The following is a 10,426-nucleotide window of genomic DNA, read 5'->3' as shown; positions in this document are numbered from 1 at the left end:
AGGTTAACAATGCAAAGCTTGTGGAAATATAGAATTCAGACTTGAGGGCGGTAGTTGAAATAACAAATGGCGTTGGAAAAGTAGATCAGGAAGATTATCATATTTTTCAGATGCAGCTGATGTGGTAAAGAAGATAGACAAATCAGATAAATTACTGTTCATAAATTGAAAAACCTGTATTAGAATGGAATTAGTAGGGTGTTTTCAGACTTTTTGTGTTAGACATGTCAATAGAATAGTAACACGTTAGCTCAACAGAAATCAATAATATCTTCAAATTCTACCCCAATGATATATTAACAGAAATAGAAGACAAACCCAAAAGTTCAATAAAAAATAATTTTTCGATTCTCGTTTGTGTCCAGAATATCAGAAAACCATATAGATTTAATACTAACCGTAGAGGTTAGAACACCGTAAGACATTAAAATTAAAAAATCTGATAGAAATAATTCTCCGATACGAAGTTCAAATAAACCCAAAAAACAGGGTCCCTTTAAAACAGATAAACATGCGAAATTGATAAACCAATATACATCTTACATTGAAGAATTGAAGAGGTCTATATCGTTCTTCAAGAAGGAATTAGAAGGAACCCATACAGAAGATGCAACCACTCCGATCAACGGCCGACTCAATCAGAACAGCAAGGGTTGCTCGTGCTAGCCTCACCATCCTTGGAACAACAACCATGATCAGCGTCAGCATTGCCATGGGCACCATCTTTGTTACAGCAATGACCATTCTTGTTTTCATCATCGTCGTCGCTGTCGTCTTCGTCAAAGGGCTTCTGCTTATGGAAGATACAACACTTCTTAGAGCTCTTCTTGTTAAGGAACTCGTTATCGACTGTGCCTTCCTTCCATGTGACTTTCTTTTTGGGCCGCGAAAGGCGAAGAACCAGGGTTTGTTGTTGTGGCCTTTGCGCAGATGAAGAACTAGGGTGGTTTTCTAGGGTTAGGGTTGTGGTGGTAGATCCATGGAGCCTAGTACTCAAAGGTCTCGCCATGGACAGTAGGGTATCACTATTGAAGTCGCCCAAACACAAATCTGCGACTAGAGAGAAAAGGGGAGTTTCAAACTTCAGAAAAACACAAAAAATAGCCTCAAATCGATGGAATACTATAGAAAAACAAAGATAAGATAACGATTAGCTTTCGTGTGTGGAATACTTTAGAAAAACACAGATCGGATTTCGTGTGTGGAATAATTCCCATTTGAAGCCACCACAAGTCTACAAACAACTACTTCATGTATGTTAGTGTTGAGCACAAAGTGAATAAGATAACGATTAGCTTGAGTTCTGCTTGTTGCACGTGAGTCCGGTTCTCGTGCCAACAAAATGCGATTCAACTACTACCAACATATGATTGGACACCACACATCTAATATATAGGGGGTCCTGCTCTCATGGTGAGATGTGTGGTGTCAGATTATGTTGGTAGAGTGTTGGCATGGTATGCGTTTTGTGGGAAGAGACACCCCAATTCATTGCACACATGGTTTTGACTATTACATATCTGAAATACATGTTATCGAAAATAATTTACAGTTTGTTCCATTCGAATGAAGAAGCACTTCTTCAAAAAGTGCTGAAAAAAGCCACATCGAGTTCACTTTTTTAAGAAGTGCTGCTTTTAACATGAAGTACATCTTCCCCACTTTTTTAGCAAACACCTAAAAGTACTTAAAAACTAGGGCTGCAAGTCAGGCCAGGTTAGGTCGGGTTGAGGCCAACCCTAGCCCAACCCAATGTTCTAGACCCCCAACCCTAACCCTAACCCAACCCGACCTACCCAACCATAACCCTAACCCTAACTAATTGCTTCAACCCTAACCCACAACTTCGGGTTAGGTTGGGCTCAGGTTGGGTTGGGCCCAACCCAACCTTCCCGTCCCTTAAAATCTAGTAGAAAAATAAGCATTTGTTTATCGTGAGTTTTGACTTGTGATAGATTTTTTCTCAAAAATATAAAATCATAAAATCAACAATAATGAAACACAAAATTATGGAAATAAAAATCACTAATAACTAATAGGATCAAGCAAATAATTTGAATCTATTAAATAGGTCACACATACAATTACAAGACAAAAAGAAAAGACAAGTAGTCAAGTACCTGTGAATAACTTGAAGAAAAGGGGCTATACAACTACCATGCATCTAAACAAATCAATGTATGTTATATATATAATTGTATATATGACATGTAGTAGAGTTGTAGACACTACTAGTAGAGTTGTAGACTAGTAGTCTAGTACTATAGGGTGTCAGGTTCGGGTTGGGTCGGGTTGCCCGAGGGGTCAACCCTAACCCAACCTGAACTAAGGTCAGGTTCAAGAATTTCAACCCTAACCCTAACCTGATCATCAACTCGGCCCAACCCAACCCGACTTTTTTGGGTTGGGTTCTGATGAAGGAAGATTTGGCCTGACCTCGTAAATATGCAACACGTGGCAAAGGCAACAGCTCGGCACAACAGTGCGCCCAAGGCGCGAGCACCAAAGGGAGGAACCAGCGGTCCGAACTCCCTACCAACAGTCCGAACTCCATACTAGGAGCACGAACTCCCTACAAGGAGCCCGAACTCTCCCTTAGGCCCTGAGCCAAACACAAAGGGCAATAACCCGAACTGGCCTGCCCCATGGCAGTTTGGGACACACCTCTATCCGAATTCAAGACTTCACCTCACTCACCACTCCACTTTGCCTCCAGGATGCCAAATTGAACAACCGTACCATGCCTGACACCGAGAAAGTTCGTATCTAGGGGCGGCGCACCTGACTGACTTGGGATTTGACGCTTGACAGCCACACTTCAAACGGCCACCTGCCACCGCCATCTCTAGTTATAGAGACGGCCCCGACAAGGAGCAGTGGCGGTTCTGTCCCAGCAGAAGGGATGACACCCAAACTAGTAGAAGCACTGAAGTAATTATACCCGACCTGACAGAAGCCTCGGAGTGAGTGCGCGAAGTGGTTATAAAAGGCCCCCTACCCCCAACAACAAGGTATATGTGAACTTTGTGCCATCTAGTTTTATCTTGCCTTTGAGAGAATACTAACTTGAGCTTCGGAGCAATCTCACTGGGTTCCCCCCGAAGTTTCCTCATCTCCATTTCAGGTCCCCTGTAGCTCCGTTTAGAGGCAAGGTCATTGACAACTAGGACAGGCCGGATTGTGCACCATCAAGTTCAGGCCAACCAAGCCCAAGTTGCACGAAATTGGAATACACACTACGCTTTGAGTTCGCAGCATCCAACAATGAGGCAGAGTACGAAGCACTGATAGCCGGGCTGAACCTAGCGCAAAAGGTAAGAGCAAAGCACAGTTATCTGCAGTGATTCCTAGCTCGTGGTCAACCAGGTTACGGGCGAATACGAAGCACACGAGCTCTCTATGATCGCATACTTGGCAAAAGTAAAGGAGGCTCTACTCAACTTTCAGTCACACTTCATCAGACAAATCCCGAGGTTAGAGAGCACTGAGGCTGACGCCCTGTCCCAGTTAGCCAGCACAAGTCACAACACCATGAGAAACGTGTACATAGACTTACTTCGGCCTAGCATTCTCAGTGGGGTAGAGGAAGTCGCTCCCATCCTTGAAGCAGAGCCGAACTGGATCGACCCACTCGCGAGCTTCTTGCTAGATGGAACCCTCCCTGCGGACCGCAATGCAGCCAAGAGGGTGCAACGCCAGGCAGCCAAATACGTCATAATAGACGAACGGTTGTACCGACGGTCCTACACGCTCCCCTACCTGCGTTGCTTGCGACCTGCCGAAGCCAAGCTCGTTCTCCACGACACTCATGAAGGTCTGTGCGGCGGACACCTGTGGGGCAGAGCCCTCGCCCAAAAGGCACTTCGACAAAGATACTACTGGCCAACGATGAAGACAGAAACTGTCAAGCTCGTCAGAAAATGCAACAAGTGTCAGAAGCACGCCAATATCCACCATCAGCTTGCTTCCGACCTCAAATACCTCAACAGCCCATGGCCTTTTGCGCAATGGGGCATCGACCTCCTGGGGCCATTCCCGCCAGCAACAGGTGGGAGAAAGTTTCTAGTGGTGGCAGTAGATTATTTCACAAAATGGATAGAAGCTGAACCTCTGGCAACAGTTACAGTCTGAAACATACAGAACTTTTGGAAGAGCATAGTATGTCGATAGGGGCTACCTCGGGTACTGATCTCCGACAACGGCAAACAGTTCGAGGATATCAAGTTCCAAGAATGGTGCCAAGATATGGGAATTCGTCAGAACTTCACATCGGTCGCACACCCGTAGGAAAACGGTCAAATAGAAGTAATGAACAGAGCCATCCTCCGCGGACTGAAAGCACGACTACAGAAAAAACCACCACGGGAGAGACCCCCTTTAACCTCACCTACGACACTGAAGCGGTAATCCTAGCGGAAATCGAAATACCTACACTACGACTAGAAGCATATGACGATCAGACAAACGGAGACGAATTACGTACCAACTTTGACCTATTGGATGAGGTAAGAGACCTCGCACACATCCAGACAGCGGCCTACCAGTAGAAAGTAGCTCGGTACTACAATGCTAGAGTAAAGAAGCGGAACTTCCGAGTCGGCGACATGGTTCTCCATAAGATTATGGTGCCCGAACCTGGCGTGGGCAAACTTGGACCAAATTGGGAAGGGCCCTACAGAATAAAGAGAACGCTCGAGGGGGCATATGAGCTCAAAACTTTAGAAGGCAAACAAGTAGCCCGAGCGTGGAACATCATCAACTTAAGGCGATACTACCTATAGACCGCCAAGCGAAGTGGACGAAATCGCTACCAGAACCCAAGGGCTAGGATGTCGAGCTAACAAAGAAACATCGGCATAGGCAAGCAAAGAAAAGTGTTAACCAAAGGCTCAGGCGAAGCAGACTTGAAGTTATAAACATCAAAACAGGTCGTGCAAGAAAAATATCGGGCATATGATCAGTTCGGAAAATACGATCAGTTCGGGAGAAAGAACAACCAACACTTAACCAAAAGAAAAGTCATTCCATTTCAAAAAATAAGGAAGCGTACATTTGAAAAAAAAAATTTGCATTTTCACTGGCCTGGAGCTGCTTCTTCATTATCAAAAGGCACTTCAACGATACCCGAAGGTCCTGCCTCGCCCTCAGAATCTGGCTCACCATCAGCGGCGTTGGCCATCTCTTGAGTTATGCGCGAAGTGGATATGGCACTGATATTGAGCTCGAGGTACATGTTCCGGATCATCCACCGGCTTAGTTTAAATCCCCTTCTGTACGAGTCCACCATCAGGTCATCAAAGCGCGGCCAGGCGATGTACTTATCAATGGCCTTTTTCTTGGCATCTTCGATGCCTTGGGAAAAGATCTGCGTCCTCTCCCTAATGTCCTCATGAAGGTATTCAACCTGATGCTACAGATCCAGCCTCAGGTTCGTCATGTGCTTCACAACAACCCCCATGGCCTTGGCATCTCTCTGAGACTTCGCCTGCCTGGCCATAGCTGCACAAGCAGCCTCCTCAACAGCTCGGGTAGTCGCTTCGGCGGCACGGAAAGCCCTTCGGCAGCTCGTGCCTGCCTCGAGCTCCTCTCCACCTGGGCCGCCAAGGCATGAATAGAAGAGTTCACCTACCAAAAGGAAAGAACAAGTGATTAAGAGAACGACAGCAGGAGGGATAAAAACAAAAAAGCCCGACAAGAAATCTGACTCACCACCATAGCATGAGTAGTAGCACGACAGGCAACCTGGTTCAAAGGAAAATCGGTCCACGCCGCGATCTCCTCGGGGAAGGTTGCCTCCCTACTCTTCTGAAGAGCGTAGTTCGGCGACAGCACGCTCCAGAATTCCCCTTGGGCTCCCGAGCCTGAGGGCCCAGCTCGCATATAAGCGGATCCAGAGTAAGCCGGAGCACTAGAGTATGCGGGAGCTCCCGTATGAGTAGTCTCGACATAAGGGGCCCCTGCTGCTTCTTGCATTGGAGGAGCCACCTCGGGCTCCCTGGGCGGATCCTCTGACGGGTAGTCTGGTACCTGAGGCTCTGCATCCTGGGGTAGCTCGGCATGAGTTCGCTTGGCGACTCGCTTCCTCCTCTTCATGCCTTGGAACAAGTGCCCACCGCAAGTCCTTTTTGAGTCCATCACACCTGCAAAAAAGAGTTCGGCATCAGAAAAAAACGAAAGAAAAAATAAAAGAAGACAAGAAACCTAAGCAAGGAACCTACCCGAACTCAGGCCGGCCGTAGTGAGCTTGGCCTCCATCAGGTACTGATGGCATTTTAGCCCTAGCCCTGCCCATTGCCAGAGGCCCTTCACCGTCTCTTTATCAAGCATAACACCGGAGTCAGGGGCGGCCATCCCCCACCCGGTTTGAAACGGACACCCTAGTACACTTCGCACCCCGAAGTAGTCCCGCTTCCACGTCGGGACCTTGTTGGGAAGTTCGGGAAAGAGCTTAAAACTTGGGCTCGGAGATAGGTAGTACGCCCGCTTACGCCCAGGAAGGGGACCCGCTTGTTTCTTAAGCATTAAAATAGAGGAGAATATCTCCAAATCTAAAGGAAAGCCCTGTTCACAAAAAAGGGAGATTGTCCCCACCAAGTTACGAATGGAGTTCGGGTGAAACTGACCGACGATAACGCGGAAGTGGTTCATGACCTCAACAAGAAGGGGGTGGAAAGGCAGTCGCAGCCCACAGCGAGCTGCTCCCGGAATATCACGATCTCTTCAGGACCGTGTTCCCAAGGAAAGCTACTCGAAGGAATGAAATAGGCGTACTCTCCAGGTAAGTTGTAATAGGTAATAAGGGATTGGAGCCCCTCAGGCATCATGGTCGAAGGACCAAACCTGTCTAACATCCGGCCTCGACGAGAGGTAAACGCCAAACTGCCCGAAGCGGCTCGGCCTACGGGCTCAAACTCTTCCTCAAGTTCTACCTCAGCTTCGCTAAGGCCATAGGGGGATGCAACTCGGTTCGTAGAACCTGCATCAGACCCACTTGAAGAACCGTTTGAGCTATCCAAGCTAGACATCAAGGAGAAAAGGTGGATTCCAGGAAAGTACTCACCCGAAAAAAGGTTTGAACAGACTTCGGAAAATGGAACAAGCAAAAAACCTTAAAGGCGAAGTAAAAGCCTTGATGCGAGCTGAAACTTGGACGTGAGCTAAAGAAGCAAAATGCAAAAGTGACAAAACGATTGGGGTCCCCCACTATTTATACCCACAGTAACCGAGAACCAACAGTGCAGATCAGAGCCAATCCGACGACCTGCATTCGCGCTGACCGCACATCCCCTGAGACTGAGACGTGATTGGCACACGTCTTTCTAAAACTAACAAAACACCGGCGCACGTCTTTCTGAAACTGACAAGATGACAACGCACGTCTTTCTGAAACTGACAAAACGCCAGCGCACGTCACCTCGCCTTACAAACGGCAGTAGCGCATTTTTTCAAAATTCGAAAAGACCCGCTGTCACTTCTCCTAGTGGCACGCTTTTTTAAAATTTTAAATAAGCGCGCGTCGCCACATCTGATAGCATTTGTAGGCAAGACCCTTAGTACGAGGAGCGGGGGGCAATTGATGAAGGAATATTTGACCCGACCTCGTAATTACGCAACACGTGGCAAAGGCAACAGCTCGGCACAACAGTGCGCCCAAGGCGCGAGCACCAAAGGGAGGAACCAGCGGTCCGAACTCCCTACCAGCAGTCCGAACTCCCTACAAGGAGCCCAAACTCTCCCTTAAGCCCCGAGCCGAACACAAAGGGCAATAACCCGAACTGGCCTGCCCCATGGCAGTTCGGGACACACCTCTATCCGAACTCAAGACTTCACCTCGCTCACCACTCCGCTTCGCCTCCAGGACACTGAACTGAACAACCGTACCATGCCTGACACCGAGGAAGTTCGTATCCAGGGGCGGCGCACCTGACTGACTTGGGATCTGATGCTTGACAGCCGCACCCGAACTAGCAGAAACACAGAAGTAATCATACCCGACCTGACAGAAGCCTCGGAGTGAGTGCGCGAAGTGGTTATAAAAGGCCCCCTACCCCCAACAACAAGGTATATGTGAACTTTGCGCCATCTAGTTTTATCTTGCCTTTGAGAGAATAACAAGGTATATGTTGATGATATTGTGGTGACAGGAAATGATAGCCATGGGATTGAGTCCCTCAAACAGCTCCCTCATCAAGAGTTTGAGGTGAAAGATCTTGGTGCACTACAGTACTTTTTGGGTATTGGTGTTGCTAGATCCAAGTAAGGGATTTTTATCTCTCAGAGAAAATATGTACTAGATCTGTTGGCGGAAACTGGAAAGTTGAGTGTTAAGCCTACTGTTACTAAGGGCAGCATGTGTAGTTATTTGTTTCAGTTATAGTAGTGTCAGTTTGGGTCAGTTTGTTAATTCAGTTGTTATTTATTTACTTTATTTATCATGTAAGTACTAAGGGCAGATCTGTCCTTTCATTTATGTACTGAACATAACCTATAAATACTAAGAGAGTGGCGACAGCAAATGTATTAGAATCTGTCCCTCCTTTCAACCCCTTCTGTTCTCCTGTTTCACTTCTCTTCCTTCTCCTTTCTCTCACTTTTCTTCTGCTTTTGTAAACCTAAAATCTATTAGAATTCAAGACTGATTACAGTCTTGATCTTCTACTGAATCCATCAACTCACAGCCTAGTCAAATTGAATTTTGACTTCATGTTTGCTAGAAGCAAGTCCTTATTACTTACCAATCTTTTCTATTTTCATTCAACCTAACATCTTTGCTGCTTGTTCATGTTAATTCATCAGAAGTTGTAATTTCCAAAACCATCAAGTCTCAACTAATCCACTCCCTCCCCTAAACACACAGTACAAATGTACTCGTATACACTAGGCAATTGGTTCAAGTCACTTTATCTTTTTGTTACATATCTTTCTCTCCCTCCACGTAAGCTACAATTTTGTCTTTTAATGCATTATCCCCCTTGTTCGGTCTTTATTTATTTATTTGCAATATGGCTAATGTTGGTTAAATCAGTTTTTGACAAAAAAAAAATCGAATTTGAATTTAGTGCGGTTGTATGTGTTTATGATTTGAATTTCAGTTGAATTTATTTATTTATTTTATGTAAATGATTGGTGCTACATGCTATTTCTTTTCATCCACATTTCAACACCAATCACCATGCATCATTTTTTATTATTAAATCTTGTTGCATTACTTCATGTTAATGGCTTCTCTATCCAAAGTGAATTGGTTTCTATTTTGCCCTGCTTTTCAGAATACGAAACCTTGGATATTGGAACCAATATGAAATTTCCTATTGGACAAATTACAACTCCTATGATAGAAAAATCACAGAATCATCTGCTTATTGAAAACACAAATTACAACTCCTATGATAGAAAAATCACAGAATCATCTGCTTATTGAAAACGGCTGATTATTGAAGTCTCTTCTTTAACCTTGAAACAAGAAATTGAATTTAATCCTCAGAGAAAACATAACAAGAAATTACCTGAAGCGAGCAGGTTATGAGAGAAAAGAAAATTTCAGAGATTACATACGCATAAGAACAAAAAAAAGACTATCCTATTTGCAGAAACCTGAACATTCATAGCACAACGTCATGCATTTCGGCGAGTCTGGGTCGGTTTTAATTAAAGATTTTAAGGAAACCGATTCAATAGCATTATTGATTCTGAAACCACCCAGATCTCTGCCTTTTCATATCAAAATAAATAAAAGAAAATAAAATAAAAACAAGAATAAAAGAGGAGTTAGAAAACTGAGGAAGCTATGACCAGGATTTAACTGACCTGAATTGTATTTCGGTGTAAATTCAAACAATGCAACGGAGAGAACAAAAGCTTTCCTCGTTCAGGACCGTTCTCTTTGAATAGCAGTGGCGACCGGGTGGCTCACGACCATAAGATTTATAGAGAGATGGTGATGCTTTGGATGCATGTCCCTTCGAATCCAAGAGAAGGGTGGTATGGCTAAGCTGCCGCTGCAACTAAGGTCGCTGCTCAACCGGCGATGAAAACAGAACAAGGGAGCAATTGGGTGTCTGGGAAATGCAGGGAGGAGAATAAATGTTAAGAAAGAGGAATTTGATAAGAAAAGTTGAGAAAGGAGGTGGGAATGGGAGAAAGAGATTCGGTTGTTGCTGGTGTTGGATTCAATTTCGCAACTGCTGGAAATATCGCCGGAGAGAAAACCTTGTACGTTTGTTTGTTCAATCGTCGGAGGGAGCAATGGAACCCTAAGTCTTTGAAGAAATTTCTGAAATCTTAAACGGGAACCAGACCCCTTTCGATCAACAGTTATGTCCAAATTTGGTCCGCAATATATATGGACCATTTATATTTGGACCGTTCCGAGTCCATACAATCATTTGGACCGTCCAATCCGTCCATAGCACTTTCAAATTGGATG

The 10,426-nt window shown here is 45.2% G+C and overlaps 2 protein-coding genes across 3 annotated transcripts; both read right to left on the bottom strand.

Annotated features, from left to right (window-relative positions):
- Positions 1-325: 325 nt before the first annotated feature.
- On the bottom strand, positions 326-9,948 carry INH3 (inhibitor-3). Of its 2 annotated transcripts, none has more exons than XM_088971827.1 (2): positions 9,808-9,948; positions 326-1,056 (listed from the first exon to the last, which is right to left on the bottom strand). In XM_088971827.1, exon 2 carries the CDS (start codon positions 1,007-1,009, stop codon positions 635-637), a length of 375 nt encoding a protein of 124 aa, XP_088827953.1. In that variant the 5' UTR covers positions 1,010-1,056; positions 9,808-9,948; the 3' UTR covers positions 326-634. The 2 variants fall into 2 exon arrangements, with proteins under 2 accessions (XP_088827953.1, XP_088827954.1); XM_088971828.1 differs by having other exon boundaries at positions 326-1,050; positions 9,808-9,947.
- LOC148871206 (uncharacterized) lies at positions 5,004-8,703 on the bottom strand. The gene is made up of 3 exons (XM_088971826.1): positions 6,219-8,703; positions 5,710-6,140; positions 5,004-5,625 (listed from the first exon to the last, which is right to left on the bottom strand). The coding sequence occupies exons 1-3, from the start codon at positions 6,646-6,648 to the stop codon at positions 5,443-5,445; spliced, it is 1,044 nt and encodes a 347-aa protein (XP_088827952.1). The 5' UTR covers positions 6,649-8,703; the 3' UTR covers positions 5,004-5,442.
- Positions 9,949-10,426: the final 478 nt, after the last annotated feature.

This window comes from Nelumbo lutea, chromosome 2 (genome assembly GCF_056320005.1).
Source record: "Nelumbo lutea isolate HS-2025 chromosome 2, American lotus-T2T, whole genome shotgun sequence".
NCBI classification, from domain to species: Eukaryota; Viridiplantae; Streptophyta; class Magnoliopsida; order Proteales; family Nelumbonaceae; genus Nelumbo; species Nelumbo lutea.
Note: the sequence above shows the minus strand (reverse complement) of the source record. Positions and strands in the feature narration are given on the sequence as shown.

What these genes read in the sequence shown, in the direction of transcription:
- INH3 (XM_088971827.1), bottom strand. Translation starts at nt 1,009, where the DNA reads ATGGCGAGACCTTTGAGTACTAGGCTCCATGGATCTACCACCACAACC.
- LOC148871206 (XM_088971826.1), bottom strand. Translation starts at nt 6,648, where the DNA reads ATGAACCACTTCCGCGTTATCGTCGGTCAGTTTCACCCGAACTCCATT. An exon ending in TACGGCCGGCCTGAGTTCGG is followed by an intron (nt 6,141 to 6,218) that starts GTAGGTTCCTTG and finishes TCTTTTTTGCAG; the next exon opens with GTGTGATGGACTCAAAAAGG. An exon ending in CTACTACTCATGCTATGGTG is followed by an intron (nt 5,626 to 5,709) that starts GTGAGTCAGATT and finishes TCCTTTTGGTAG; the next exon opens with GTGAACTCTTCTATTCATGC.